Source organism: Myxine glutinosa, chromosome 2 (assembly GCF_964187855.1).
Source record: "Myxine glutinosa chromosome 2, kmMyxGlut1.1, whole genome shotgun sequence".
Lineage (NCBI taxonomy): Eukaryota > Metazoa > Chordata > Myxini > Myxiniformes > Myxinidae > Myxine > Myxine glutinosa.
Window position 1 is genome coordinate 254,234,947 of NC_136262.1, and position 16,306 is coordinate 254,251,252.

The window sequence follows — 16,306 nt, forward strand, 5'->3', positions numbered from 1 at the left end:
TTATACACCGCCCAAATAGCTATGTGGAATTCTTTCATGTAGATTAAATCCACATCGTTTGAACTTTGGCTGAGGTCATTATTTACTTTTAATGATGTTTATATACGAATCAAAAAGAAGAGAATTGGTTTTGGGTCATCCTTTCCGCATATCTCGTGGGATTGTGAGTTCGAGAGACGGCCGTGATGGCGGGGAGGGGGCTGGCATTCTCTCAAGCAGGGATTCAACCTATGTCCTTATAAAAGGTCTTTGTCCGAGGTCACCGAGTCCAATCGGTGCAGCTGTGCAGCAATCGGTGCAGCTGTTTGTGCGGCACCCGGGAAAATAACGTTATGCGGGAGTACAAACCTGAAAATGCTGGAGGCCAAAGCTGAAATTGGAAAAACAATATAGCCTATTTTACTCGAGGAGATCCCAGGATTACCCACGAAAATATCGTTGCGATCGGTTCAGCCGTTTTTGCGGTACCTTCGAAGGGACGGACAGACGGACAGATAGACAAACGGACAGACATTTGGTGAATTATAGTAAGATAATTTATATTTATTATATAAATTACTTTTACGATTATAATCTATATATATAAAACACAGTTTGTGTGTGTGTGTGTGTGTGTGTGTGTGTGTGTGTGTGTGTGTGTGTGTGTGTGTGTGTGTGTGTGTAATGTTACCGATAGACTCCTAAACGGAGAGGCTTACGTGCTTGATATTTGGCATAGACATGGCCATTGAGCCTGAGACGAACATGGCCGAACTCAAAATATTTGACGATCCATAGTTTTTATTCATATTTACCTCAGCGCATTTCAGCGCACGGAATCAACGGAATCAGAGCAGGTGGGTGCTGATTCGCTCAGAGCGATCACGTGATGACGCTATGACGCTATGAACGCTATGACGATATGAACGATATGACGCTATGAACGCTATGACGCTATGAACGCTATGACGCTATGAAAAAAAAAATCGCTATGATGCTCAGAGCTCGCTCAGAGCGATCACGTGATGACGCTATGACGCTATGAACGCTGTGACGCTATGAACGATATGACGCTATGAACGCTATGACGCTATGAACGCTATGACGCTATGACACTATGAAAAAAAAAATCGCTATGACGCTATGAACGATATGACGCTATGACGCTATGAACGCTATGACGCTATGACGCTATGAAAAAAAAAATCGCTATGACGCTATGAAACGCTATGAACGCTATGACGCTATGAACGCTATGATGCTATGAACGATATGACGCTATGAACGCTATGACGCTATGACGCTATGAAAAAAAAAAATCGCTATGACGCTATGAAACGCTATGACGCTATGATGCTATGAAAAAAAAAATCGCTCGCTTTGCCAAGGGGCTCGCTTCCCCCCCCCCCCTTCCCCTCCCCTCCCCTTCCCCCTCCCCCTCCCCTCCCCCGCCCGGCAATGCCGGGTACTTCTGCTAGTTTATTATAATTATTATTAATTATATAATATTTTTATTTTTATTATTTATATTATATTATTAATTATATATAATTTTTTATTATTATTAATAATAACAAAATTATTAATAATTATTATTATTATTAATAATATAAATTATATATAATAATTAATTATTATTAATTATATATATTAATATTATAATTATATAATTTTTTATAATAATTACTATTATAATTATTATTATTTATTATAACTATAATTATAATATCATAATTACTATATACTATTATAATTATTATAATAAATATAATAATAAAATAATAAAATAATAAATTACTGCCTATAATAAAATAATATAATTTTATAATAATATAAAACAATAATAAAAACAAGAAGACGTCATGCGGAGCAGGATACTTGCAAAATACGCCCCCCAACCCCTCCCCAAGAAAAAAAAATTCCATTGATACAGCAAATTGTCCATTTCATCAAGATTAAAATTGACAATCTTGATCAAAGCTCGGATCAATAGGAAGAAAAGTGACGATTTTTCAGATGAAAAATTATGATTTTAGAAGGTTGACCTTGAGTTGACCTTTGACCTTTTGACCTCAAAAATAGTTAGTTTCCCTATTTAGTGACCATATAGGCAAATCCTCTTCAAATTTCAAGTCAATTGGATGAAAATTGAGGATTTTAGAAATTTGGCCTATGTTGACCTCAAAGATACTTGGTGATTGAATTCAGTGACCAGATATGCAAGTCCTCTTCAAATTTCAAGTCAATTGGATGAAAATTGAGGATTTTAGAAATTTGGCCTATGTTGACCTTTTGGCCTATGTTGACCTCAAGAATACTTGGTGGTTGAATTCAGTGACCAGATATGCAAGTGGTCTTCAAATTTCAAGTCAATCGGATGAAAATTGAGGATTTTAGAAATTTGGCCTATGTTGACCTCAAAAATACTTGGCGGTTGAATTCAGTGATGAGATATGCAAGTTCTCTTCAAATTTCAAGTCAATTCGATGAAAATTGAGGATTTTAGAAATTTGGCCTTTGTTGGCCTTTTGGCCTATGTTGACCTCAAAAATACTTGGTGGTTGAATTCAGTGACCAGAAATGCAAGTCCTCTTCAAATTTCAAGTCAATTGGATGAAAATTAAGGATTTTAGAAATGTGGCCTATGTTGACCATTTGGCCTATGTTGACCTCAAAAATACTTGGTGGTTGAATTCAGTGACCAGATATGCAAGTCCTCTTCAAATTTCAAGTCAATCAGATGAAAATTGAGGATTTTAGAAATTTAGCAAAGTTGGTGACCTTTGGCCTATGTTGACCTTTTGACCTATTGACCCCAAAAACAATAGGCTTCTTGCTTTTGACCAACTCTACCATTTGGTGAAGTTTCGTGAAGATCGGTTGAAAATTGTGACCTGTAGGCCGGTGACAAACAAACAGACAAACAGACAAACAGATAGACAAACAAACAGACAAACAGAACCACAAACACAACCGGCCAATATACTTGAAAAATCTTCGATTCTGCAAGTAATAATAATAATAAACAAGTACAAAAAGTTTCAATTAAAACAAAAGCTGCGTCGATGTTACACAATGCCTAGATGCAGCTGTGCCTATAACGTCGATGTTATAGGCACAGGACATTCCTATTCATTCGATTACTTGATGTTATTTTTGTGCAAAGTGAAAATATATCTCGGCAATTCCCCGTGTGTGGCGACGAATTTTTAATATATCTCGGCATTTTCCCGTCTGTTATTTCAGGCGGTGTATGACTGACCATGCCGCGATTTAAAATATATATATCTCGGCAATTCCCCGTGTGTGGCGACACGTGAACGAAGCTATGCTCCTCTCTCCACATTATTGTGACGACGTATAAATTAAATATTTCATCGTGACGATTGTCATCAAATGGACGAATTTTTAATATATCTCGGCATTTTGCCGTCTGTTATTTCAGGCGGTGTATAACTAACCATGCCGCGATGTAAAAAATATATATCTCGGCAATTTCCCGTTTGTGGCGACACGTGAACGAAGCTATGCTCCTCTCTCCACATTATTGTGACGACGTATAAATTAAATATTTCATTGTGACGATTGTCATCAAATGGACGAATTTTTAATATATCTCGGCATTTTCCCGTCTGTTATTTCGGGCGGTGTATGACTGACCATGCCGCGATTTTAAAAAAATATATCTCAATGGACTTGAAGTTACAGGCCTTTGAGAATTCATTTCGTTCTATAAAGGGCAACTTTCATCGGATTTTCTTCCCGTTTTTTTTCAACCGAGTCTAAAACTATGTTAGCGACTGTGAAAAATGAAATGATATATCGAATTTGATTTGAAAGAAAACTGTGTGAGAGAGGAAGACACCACGGGCCTACAAAACAGGCCTCAAAGCTATGCGAGTTAATAAAATGGTGGATATTTGTTTATATGAAGCCTCTCCCACAATGGGTGGAGCTATGGTTCCCAGAATGGGTGGAGCTTTGAGGTTTTGTCTTCTCTGCAAGAACAACAAGAAGAACAAGAAGAAGAAGAAGAAGAAGAAGAAGAAGAAGAAGAGGAAGAAGAAGAACAACAACAACAGCAGAGGGCACTCTATGACCAGCGTCTTGCGACGCGGCTAAAATAAGTGACTTACACTTTCCATTCTATGTACTGAATCCCTTTAATAAACCAGCACCATCTCTGCAAATCGTCATTTGTATGCAGCGCAAGGCTGCGGGGTAGCATCATTGACTGTGAGTGTGGCCGTGCTGCTGATGCAATGCCCTCTGATGGTATGCACAACTTGCCTCTGAGCTATCTAGCCTGTGTTTGAATCCCGTTGCAGCTGTAAACTGCCATCCTGGTGTTCTGCTTCAGCAGAACCGATGCACTGTACAGAGCATGGTACATGAAATAATTTTGTCTGCAAAGTACAATTCTTGGAATTGTTTCATTAACTTCAAAATTTTGTACTTTATCACACTTATCTGCAATCGCATCCTGATCTACTTGTATTAAGCATTTATAAATGAGGATAAATACAGACATTACCTAGAAAGCATTTGAAAATGCAAAGCCTGTCCGCATCCATTAGTTTTCGACATATTCTTCATCTTCTGCATGCTGAAAGTAATGAAAACAGTTTAAAAAATACTAAATGAAAATTTATGATTTTATGGAGCCTTGACCTTTGACCTGTTGATCTAAAAAAAAAAAAATCAACCCCTACCTTTTGATTAGCGAAGCAATTATGTGACCCAATACTTTTAGAAATGTGTCTCCTTTACAACTCTCAGGAACAAAAAATTGGAGGCTAACCTTGAATGACGACAAAACCTTAGTTAATATGTTTCCAGGTTTCTACTTTCTAAAGTTATGAAGTTCGACGGTCCAAGGGTTCACCCATCCAGAGGTCACATACCGTCGGGTCTGTGCGATTTCTGAAATATGGATCCTTCAAGGCAGGTCTTGCAGCAGTCACCAGGCCGCACTATCGAGTCAGCACAGGCGAGTCGAGGGCATGCGTGCTTCATGTTCTGACAGCTCACCTTCCCATAGACCTTACCTCGCCGATGATGCACCTGACACAGTGGAGAAATGCTTTAGTAAATGAGTAAATCAATTAAGGTTACAATATATATGCTTTGCAGCATATACAAGAGGCATTGAAAATGTTATACAAATGGCATACTTGCATAATCCAAGAAATGGCAACGATTTCTTTTTCAATAAGTATAAATTATGAGTAGGAAAAAGTTTTTCTGGACTAGCTATACCTACTTGAAAATGTGAAATCATGGGCATTTCATAGACTATTGTGAGTATCTTGTTTGTTGAACATACTAAACGGCCCTTGTACTCATGAAATAAGATTGTTTTGGGTGTGTGTCGGTGTAAAGGTGCAACATTTATCTGGTGAAGTGAACGCACCGATGGACCCAATTTACTGCTTCCGAGCCCGAAGGAACACAGGTGGGCAACTTGAGCCCAAACTTGGGGGGGGGGGGGAAGCTGGGGTTGCCTGCCATGCAAACTCGGTGACCAGAGGTCCTTACCATATCCACCACTCCAAAACCTAACCTTATACTTCGGATATTAGCGATTTGGAGTTGTCATTGTCAAAAAAAATGGGACATTAAGGTTTCGCCCTTATTGGGGCATCATCAGGGCAATGCAGCGAGCTTTTCCCACACACATGTGACTCTGAAAACCTTTGTTATATACCAGTAATTATACACAAGTATATGTGTATATATATATATATGTACAGTACATGGAATTGCCTTATTTAATTTTCTCATATGGGATCTGTCTGGTTAATGGTCACCCTCTGATCCAACCATGTATGAAGCTAAATTCCCATGTTGTTACTTCCAGGAAGTTGTTTTTGAGATATGACAAGTGTCCGTATCTCATTGCAGTTCATGTATTCCAAATATTTCAAACATTTTGAATAAAAAAATGGAACAAGATTGCTTTACATAATTATCGGTATCTTTGTGATTTAAGCTGTCCTCAATGAATACCAAGTCGGTTTTGCTGGTGTATCAAATACAGTGCCTTCAGAAAGTATTTACACCTTTTAACTTTTTTCACATTTTGTTGCGTTACAGCCTGAATTTAAAATTAATTAAATTGAGATTTTTTTTTGTCACTGATCTACACATAATACCCCATAATGTCAAAGTGGAATTACAACATTTTTTGGGGTTTTTTAACAAGATAATAAAAAATGAAAATCTGAAATGTCTTGAGTCCATAGGTATTCAACCCCTTTGCTATGACACACCAAATAGAGCTCAGGTGCATCCAATTTATTTGATCATCCTTGAGATGTCTATACAACTTGATTGGAGTCCATCTGTGGCCAATTCTATTGATTGGACATGATTTAGAAAGAAACACACCTTTCTATATAAGGTCCCACAGTTGACAGTGCACGTCAGAGCATAAGGAGGAGTACATCTGGAGAAGGGTATAAAACATTTCTAGTGTTGAAAATTCCCAAGAGCACAGTGAGCTCCATCATTAGGAAATGGAAAGAATATGGAACTACCCAGACTTTTCCTAGAACTGGCTGTCTGACCAAACTGAGCAATGGGGCAAGAAGGACCTTGGTCAGGGAGGTAACCAAGAACCTAATGACCATTCTGACAGAACTACAGAGTTCCTTGGCTGAGATGGGAGACCGTGTCAGAAGGACAACAGTCTCTGCAGCACTTCCCAAATCTAGGCTTTATCGGAGAGTGGCCAGACGGAAGCCACTCCTGAGAAAAAGGCACATGACCGCACGCCTGGAGTTTGCAAAAAGACACGTGAAAGACCCTGAGAGCATGGGGCAAAATATTCTGTGGTCTGATGATACGAACATTGAACTCTTTGGCCTGAATGCAAAGTGCCACGTCTGGCAGAAATTGAGGACAGCTCATCACCCATCTAACACCATCCCTATCGTGAAGCATGGTTGTGGCAGCAATATGCTATGGGGATGCTTTTCAGTGGCAAAGACTGGGAGACTTTTAAGTATAAAATAAACCATGAATGGAGCCAAATACAGGCAAATTCTGCTTGTGGAGAACCTGCTTCAGATGGTCTAAAGACCTTAGACTGTAGCAGAGATTTACCGTACACCAGGCCAATGACCCCAAGCATACAACCAAAGCAACACCAGAATGGCTTCAGAAAAATAATGTGAAAGTCCTTGAGTGGCCCAGACAAATCCAAGACTTGAATCCCATTGAGAATCTGTGGAAAAACTTGAATACTGCTGTTCACTGACATTCCCATTCCAACTTGACATAGATTGAGCAAATCTGCAAGGAAGAATGGGAGAAACTCCCCAAATCCAGATGCGCATAGCTGATGCAGACATACCCAAGAAGACTCTAAGCTGTAATCACTGCCAAAGGTGCTTGTACGAAGTATTGACTCAGGGGGTTGAATACTTACGTAAATTAGATATTTCTTTGTTTCATTTTTAATTATAAAGTAAAAATTTCTAAAAAGAAAATCCACATTGACATTATGGGGTATTATTATGTGTAGATCTGTGACAAAAAATATCAATTTAATCCATTTTAATTTCAGGCTGTAACACAACAACATGTGAAAAAAAACCAAGGGGTGTGAATACTTTCTGAAGGCACGGTACCTGGCCAGATCACCATGCAACAACCAACATGTTGAATCATCGCTTGTTAAGGCCTTCGCCAATAACAAGCATTAACTGGAAGAGAACAGTTGGAACCTGGATTCATCTGGGAATGGAACTGCCAAAACTGCAAACTTGCTGTTTATCTAATGAACCCACATTAGCAGCTATAAGCAAGCCTGTCTTTTGATCCACAATCCAACTGATAACAACATGAAGAACGCGTCGCATTGTTTGTTGGCTTAATTTCACCATATCGATTATGTAAAAAAAAAAGCTTTGTTGTGCATCAATATGGTCTTTTAGATCACCTTTGTGCTTGGCGTGTTTTTTTTGTATGCAGGATCAAAGCTCGTGGAAGAGCTCGAATAGAGAATGGATCAATACGCACAAGAACGAAAGGAACAGCAGAAAGAGAAGGGTAGAAATGCTTACAGCAGGGTGGACGGACATAATATGCCGACATGGGGGTGTGGGTGGGGTGAGGAGTAAGGTAGAATGCAGGGAATGCATAAGATGGATACAAAAGCCGGTAGGGGATACGAGGTGGGGTGAGGAGTAGGGAAGAATGCATGGAGTGGATAAGATGGATACAGAAGCAGGAAAAGCCAGTCAATAAGGAAAAAGAAAACCTCATCTCAGGAAGGAAAAACTGGAAATTTTGGGGTGGAGGATGTGGTTTGACAGGGGAAACTAAATATCATGGTTTTGGATGGGGGATGATCTGAGATGGTGGTGAACAGTTGTCTTGAAGACCTGGAGGGAAGAATGAGATTGAAGAGAAAGTGGAAGTTAGTTCCACAGGTCGGAAAAGGTGGGACAAATGAGTGGAGGAGAGAATTTTGGGAGTTTCACCAGAAGGGAATTGATAGTATTCATCTAATGAGCATGTGCCCTGCATAAACCTGGAGGGGGGGGGGGGCAAAGCATGGAGAGGGCAGAGGATGCAAGACCAGAAAGAAGGAGAAAGAAGACAGAGACCACAGACATGACTGCGATGTGAAAATGATAGGCCCATAGACTCGGCTTCAGTGCGGGAGATCCCAATGATCTCGAAGGCCTTCGTCTCCATGGTGTCAAACCGCAAGGTGTGAGGCAGGGACGTCAGCCCAGAGGGGGGAGCAGTATTCCTTCAAGTTGCGGATTAAAGCCTTGTAGGTGGATTACAGTTCAGGCGTGCCAAGGAAGAACTTTGCACGATGGAGGATGCCCAGTCAGTGACTGGCTTTGGAGGACAACTTCAAAATGTAGTTTGCCCAAGAAAGATCATGGCTGAGAATGAGAACCAAGAGTTTCAGCAACTGAATTTCTTTGACAGAGTTGTTAAGTAGATGAGAGGGTTTGCCATATGCTCCTTTCGGAGAGAGAGGGAGGGAGCGTGTGGGATTTCTCAGGATTGAAAGACATATTCCAATTCTTTGAGAGACTTGTGATTTTTTTAAGGTCTGAAGAGAGGGAAGAGGTTGCAGCCCGCCTATCTGAAGGATAATGGATGTCACAGTAGAAGGGGGAGTCAACAGCGAATCGATTAATAGGATTTTCCAGGAAGTCAGAGAGGTCGTTAATATTAGGAATAGGATGGTGCCTGGAACACTTCCTTGAGGCATTCCAAGCATGACAGGGAGAGGAGACGAAAGGAGTCCGTTAAGAGCCACACTTTGGCTCGCAGAGTGTAGGACCTCCATTACCCAAGAGTGGAGTTGGCCTTGAATGCCACAGGCAGTGAATTTGGAGAGCAAGGTGGGATGCCAGACTGTATCGAAAGCTCGAGATATGTCTTGAGATGGGCCTGATCTCATGTCTGACATTGAGGGCCTCAATCCATTGCTGGGAGAGTAGAAGCAGCATGATAGAGTTATCTGGTATAAATCCAAATTGATGATCTGAGATGGGGTTTTTGGGGAAAAGGAATTATTTCATTTCAACTGCGATGATGGATTCCATGACATTGCTAATGATTGGAAGTAAGCTAGCTGTTAGGTGCGCAGTGAAGCGGACGGCTTTTGCACCTTGTTATGTAATGCAATGATATTGGCTGCAGGCCTCAACCAGATGGAATATGATCTAGGGCAAATGAGAAGGTGAAAAGGAAAGAGAGAGGAAGTGCAAGAGCAGCAGAGCAGGTTTTCAGGACACATGAACTGCTGTTGTCCATTCCAGTTGCAGAATCAGAGTTGAGGCATGCCAGAAACTTCTCCTCCATCTCAGGTGCAAAAGACACATGGTCCAGGAGCAGTTGGGAATGGGAATGAATGGGAAGGGTGGGTACAGAGAGACAGGGTTTGGGGACACAAGATTTTGAGACGAACACAGAATTGAGTAATTTAGCGTTCTCACCAGCGGAGTCAGGTGTGGTGCCATCTGAAGATAGGAAAAGGGATGGAGGGGGGAGGTGGGGCATACTCCTAAGACAGATTGAACTAGGAGCCACCAGGTTTTAGAGGAGGGAGACAAGTTTGAAAATTCATTCTTGGGGTTGGGCAGATGTTATTTTATGACTCTCCTGAGAATGGGCACACACTTGGCTTTATGGAATTATCTGAGCTCGTCTTCGGTTGGATTTGTCTTCCAGGAGGAGAATGCAAGTTGTTTCAAGGAAACTGCCTCACCACAGGATTCCGACATGGGGAGGTTTGACACAATGAATGGATGTGAAGGGGAATTGATAATCGTGTCCACACAACCTCTGCAAAATGGACTTCTCAGGATTCCCAAACTGAATGTATGGCGACAGACATCATAGGCCGGTTCGTAATAATGTTTTCCTTGGAAGGCACAAAGGAAAATGGAGCTGAAGGTACACGAGGAGGCTGGATGAAATAAGCATTTAGGAGAGAAAAGGATTTTGGGAAATAAGCTTTTTCAAAAAGAAGAGGATGATATTTTGATGAAGAAGAAGAATGAATGGGTTGTTCCTGACAGAGGAGTAACGAGCATATAAAAGCATTTAAAAATATATTTTGAAGCGTTTTTAATGTTCTTAAGAACTTTTAAGGGAAGAAACGTTTTATTCAGTGAATATTCAGTTTGGGGATATATATTATCCATCATCATTGTATCGGTCGGTAGACATTCCATGATATTTAAACCCATCTTACACTTTGACCCAGTCCACTGTACCATCAACGAGAGAGTCTTCTTCTTCCTCTTCTTCTGCTTCTTCTTCTTCTTCTTCAATCGTATGCAGCACGTGGTTGCAGATAGCATTGTTATCACTCCTGTAGGGCATGGCTGTGCCGCTGATGTAGTGCCCACTGTAGGTCAGGGCAGGAATTTGGCCCTAGTGCCAGCGATACAAGTCGCCTAATCTTCCTGAAGGACACCATGGGGTCCTTAACCTCGACCAACCAATGTCGACTGATGGGATGCCAAGTTTATCGTCCATCCAAGGAGCAGCACCCACATTGATGAAACCCCAGGATGGTGGTTTCGAACCCAGGCTAGACAGCTCAGAGGCTTGTGGACACACCTGAAAGCTACCCCATCAGCCACTTCGATATAAGTATGTATGTAACAGTGAAATAGAACACAAACCACACGTCCTCAGCATATTTCAAACAAAAAGATGAAATAACTTATAATAATACGAGTTTCCTTATCAGGAATCTCAATGCAGGAGAAGGCCATGAGGCCTATCCAAGCCTGCGCTAAGACCGTATTGCCAACTTATGGTTGTTTGTCCGTGCTCTATCCTTTCTAAATGCTGAGTATCAAGCAAGGAAGCAGCACGTACCATTTTTTAAGTCTTTGGTATTACTCGGCCGGGGTGCGAACTATCGACATCCCACTTTCAGAACGGACCCTCTAACCATTACACCACCAAGTCTGGTTGTATTTCTCTGAATTGTTAAAGTATCTCTGAGGCCTAGCACTGGCAGACAATCTCACCGGCTCACAGAAGCAGTTTACGCAAGGCATGACACCAAAGGGGTCTCCCAGGTCTGGGTTCCATGACTCTTTGAGCGCATAGAACCGGCCACCGAATGAGCAACCTGCTGAAGGAGAGAGAATCAAATAATCATGCCTTTTCGAGAATACTGGCTGATAATAACATAAAATAATGTCTAAAGGAATTTCATCTACATCATGGATACATTTATAAAATCACATGACAGAATAGACCATGCGATTCAAAACAATCATTGTAATACATGTGGATCAATGTAACTTCACAAGGGATGTGATAGTAGTCGGGATTGACTTAACTGAACGTGATTATGAAGACATTATTCCGATTATTCATCAAATGGAGGCTTTGAGATAAAACTATGATTACGCCAAAGTGCCGTGAAGAAAGTCTTGGGCTCACCAACTGCAGATGCTCCTCCACGCAACACCTCATGCTCAGCACGAGCGGGAGTAATGGGCAGCTTTGGTCTTGCTCCGTGACAACACCATAACTCAGCCAAGACGATTATCACACAGCGCAAGCACCAACTGAACGACCACAGTGTTCTCATTTCAGGAGGTGCTTGAAATTTATCTGACAAGGTGAGCAACAAGAATTGTAATTAGTACATTTTCTTTCATTCCGATAATAGCTGACGAAGCCGGTGTTGTGAATGAACGTGTATTATGTTGAAAAGCCAGATTTTTCTGGATCCTTTGAGAATTTCGAAGCTTTGACGCACCAAATCGCTCCATGGAGGCCGCCATCTTGCGGATGCGGAAGTATGCATAAACAATTGCGAAAAAGTTCAATAGAGGCTTTGGCTTCGCCGGCTCATTGCGGCTTTGCAGTAGGGTCATATTATCACTTGGTGGCGTAATGGTTGGAGCGTCTGCTCTGAGTCTGGGAAGTCGGTGATTCAACCCGGCCGGATCATTGACAAAAATCGACGCCATCGTTGTGATGCCACTGGTACCCAGAGTTCCATGGGAAATGACGACACTTCCCACAAGCTCAGTTGGCTGTGTTCATTGAGTTTACCAGTCCTGTGTTGTGTCTCGTGTATATGTGTGTATGTTCATGTGTGTGAGATGTGTGTGTGACAGCTCCACTACTATCCTTAGATATCGTTGTGATTATTTGGCCGGGTTTCTGTTTATTTGGCTGTGTTTATTCCACTACAATCCTTTAGATATGTGTGTATCCTCCGCTACTATGCTGGTCAAATGTCCAACTCTGCTGGAGAGACATCATGGGCTTAACTTTTTCTTTTTCTTTTTTTTCTGTACAAGATCGAGGCTCTTGTAAGAGCTAACATTAATCACAAAAAAAAAAACTGACACATAAAACATATGATAAAGGGAGCGGGAGACAAGATGGGGAGAGAGAGGGAAGCACACAAGTACAACAGTAAAGAACAGGGACATCGGGAGATCTGTGGGAGGGAGAGGGATTGGGGGAGGAGGCATGGGAAGGGGGGGGGGGGGAATGGGAGAGGTATAAAACACATGGACTCATATTATAATAATATGAGTTTCCTAGGACTTCCAGGAAAGAAGTCGGTATTTCAAAAAAGTGGATCCAGGGGTGAATTAACGGGGATAGAAAAGATCAAGGTTTTGGATGGGGGAAGATAAGAGATGGTGGTGAACAGCCGTTTTAAAGACCTGGAGGGAGGAGTGGGATTGAAGAAAGTGAGGGAGTTTGTTCCACACGCGGGAGTAAAGAGGAATGAAGGAGTGAAGGTGAGCAGAGAGTCTCGATTTTGGCAATTTCACCATAAGAGGGATGCTGGCAGATCTTGTGCGACCTGTAGGAATATTTGGGGGGCAGAGCACAGACAGAGCTGGGGGAGCAAGGCCGGAGAGGAGTCGGTAGAAGACAGAAAGACCACCTATCTGCCTGCGGTGAGTGAGTGAAAGGCCCTCGGTGTTAGCTTCATCGCGGGAGATTCCAATGATTCTGAAAGCTTTGGTTTCAACAGCATGAAGCCGAGTTAGGTGTGAGGCAGGAGCACCGACCCAGATGGGAGAGCAGTATTCCATTGAGCTGCGGATGAAAGCCTTGTATGTGGTGAGGAGCTCAGGTGTGCCAAGGAAGGACTTTGCACGACGGAGGATGCCCAGTCGGCGAATGGCTTTTGATGCCAGCTTGGAAATGTAGTTTTCCCAGGAAATATCATGGCAGATTGTGAGACCCAAGAGCTTAAGTGACATCGTGACAGAGCAAATTATTTGTTTGAAAGGTTACAAAATAAGTGTAGTGCATTTCACCTGTATGTAATCAGTGGTTTAACTTAAAAAATTAAGCTCTCCCACAGTCCCACTTATTTAAAGAGTTTTAAGGTGAAACTCACTTGGTCAAACAACAAGGCAAACATGAAGACCCAGAATCTTTCCAAAGACCTCAGACAAAGTGGTGGAGAAGCACCATTCAGGAGAGGATTCTAATGAGATTTCAAAGTAGCTCATTATCCCTTTGAGTATGGTGAAATCCATCATTAAGAAGTGGAAGACGTATCATACTACCCAGATTTGACCCTGATCAGATCGCCCATCCAAACACTCAGCAGCCGGACAAACAGGAAACTGGTTCGGGATGTCACTATAAATCCACAATGAGTTTGAAAGATCTGCAATACACTATGTCTGAAATGGGGGTCAGTGTTCATCAATCAACAATATCCTGATCCCTTCACAAAGCTGGCCACTATGTACAGGTGGCAAGAAAGAAGTTTTTCTGAAAAAGACATCTAAAAGCTTGTGCGGAGTTCGTGAAAAAGCACCTTAATGATCCTGCAGGCATGTGGAGAAACGTTTTGTGGTCAGAGAGACAAAATTTGAACTTTTTGGTCTAAATTCCAAGCGTTACGTCTGGCGCAAGCCAAGCACTGCATATCACCCAGTCAGCACAATCCCTACTATCAAGCATAATGGAGGCAGCATCATGTTGTGGGGCTGCTTTTCATCAGCAGGGACTGGTAAGCTTGTCAGGATAGAAGGGACAATGGATGGTGCAGCGTACAGGAGAATCCTTGATGAAAACCTGCTCGAGTCCGCCATGAATTTGAAACTGTGTAGGAGATTCACATTTCCGCAGGACAACGATCCGAAGCACTAAGCTAAAGACACACTTGAGTGGCTGAATAAGAAGAAAATAAATGTTATGGAGTGGCCCGGTCAAAGTCCTGACCTGACCCCAATTGAACATTTATGGTGAAACTTTAAGATTGCAATCCATTGATGATCCCCATCAAACTTGGCAGAACTAGAGCAATTTTCACGTGAAGAATGGGCAAAGATTTCACCATCTCACTGTGCAAAGCTGGTAGAGACCTATACTACCCAAAAAGACTCATATCAGTCAATGCAGGCCATTTTAGGTAGGTTGAGCAATGGATGCAATCAACCAAATGTTGATGAAGGAATGCTAACTGCATTGGGAAAGGAGGAGAAGTTTACCTTTTGGGTGTTAAACCTTGCTTACTATGCCAGTTAACATACTTCAATCAATGTTCTACTTATTCCTTCCATTGAGTCAATGAGTAAATACGCCATCCTTCATAACCTGTCAGCTAGCATCTGCAGGTGTATCTTAAACGGGCCACTGTACATTTAGAAAAGAGTAGGCGAATGTGTGCCGGTACCATCAGCACATTCTCTGTTCCTCTGATCGTCGACGGAGGCCCTGCATCGGTGGCATAGCCGCACCTCCAGGAATGATCCACAGCCATGTGCTGCATACGCATAATGGAACCTCCTTATATTTCATACACAGACTCAATGAAGAGACATTCACCTGGGACGACTAAGGCTGATCCAATGTTCGGATTTTTTAGGCATTTTTTATGGTTTCCATTTTTGTTAAAAACATCACATCTTATTCAATCTCCAATTGTCTGCACATTTCTTGGAAAGGGAATGTTGCTCTCGGACACTCATATGCTGATTTTCTGCTTTGCATTTTTCATCATTAAGATTTGTTGTTGTGCTAATAACTTGTTCTTCTTGTTCTTCTTCTTCGTTATTGGCCATAATTATTCCTACCTTCATGTGGGGTTGGCCAGGAGAAACTTTGCCCTCAAGTCTTTCACGAAGCGGCTGCCCAGGCCTGCCGCTCGAATAAGTAGTTAGGGCAGGAATTTGGCCATGGTGCCAGAGATAGCTTGCCTACTCTTCACGAAGGACACTGTGGGGCTCTTTAATCGTACACTAACTAATGCTGGCAAACGGAACGCCTGGTTTAACGTCCATCCGATGGATGGCACACACATTGATGAATCGCCCTGCCTGCGAAACACCAGGGTGGCAGTTTATAGCTGGGTGAGGATAGGAACCCAGGCTAGACAACTTAGAGGTGAGTTTGCATACCTCTAGGCCATCATATCTGCCCCTGTTGTGTTCATAACAATTGAGCAAATTAGTGATTTTTTTTTTCCTTTGGTACTTCTGAACGCCAAGATTCCAAGATTCCAAGATTCACACCTGTCACACCTGGGCGCTGTGGAATCCAAAGCTCTCAACATCATTGGCACAAAGCTTGCTGTTTTCTCATCACACACAGGTTGGTGACCGTACCTACTCTCTCCAGGTCACACACATTTTTCCAGCAATGCACAGCTTGTGGGACTCCAAATATCCAGGTTTCCTTCCCATCTCCATTCTTTTGTTCGTCTTCTCTCGCAGTTGTAGGGAGGTGGAGGTCCCAATTTAATAATTCTGCCAGGATGACAGGCGAACTACAGTTCCCTTTGAGATCGTCACGTCTGGGTTCAATTCGCGATACAAGTACAAATTGTCGGATT

The 16,306-nt window shown here is 42.0% G+C and overlaps 1 protein-coding gene across 2 annotated transcripts in view; it reads right to left on the reverse strand.

Moving 5' to 3' along the window:
• CHRD (chordin) overlaps positions 1 to 16,306 on the reverse strand; it is a 112,391-nt gene that overhangs the window by 90,262 nt on the left and 5,823 nt on the right. The window contains exons 2-4 of one of the 2 annotated variants that reach the window (XM_068101556.2): positions 11,923 to 12,096; positions 11,502 to 11,608; positions 4,884 to 5,043 (exon numbers count right to left, since the gene is read on the reverse strand). In XM_068101556.2, the coding sequence (XP_067957657.2) occupies positions 4,884 to 5,043; positions 11,502 to 11,608; positions 11,923 to 12,073 (418 nt within the window). In that variant the 5' untranslated portion in view covers positions 12,074 to 12,096. The remainder of the gene's footprint in view (positions 1 to 4,883; positions 5,044 to 11,501; positions 11,609 to 11,922; positions 12,097 to 16,306) is intronic. The other variant, XM_068101557.2, reaches the window with a different exon arrangement.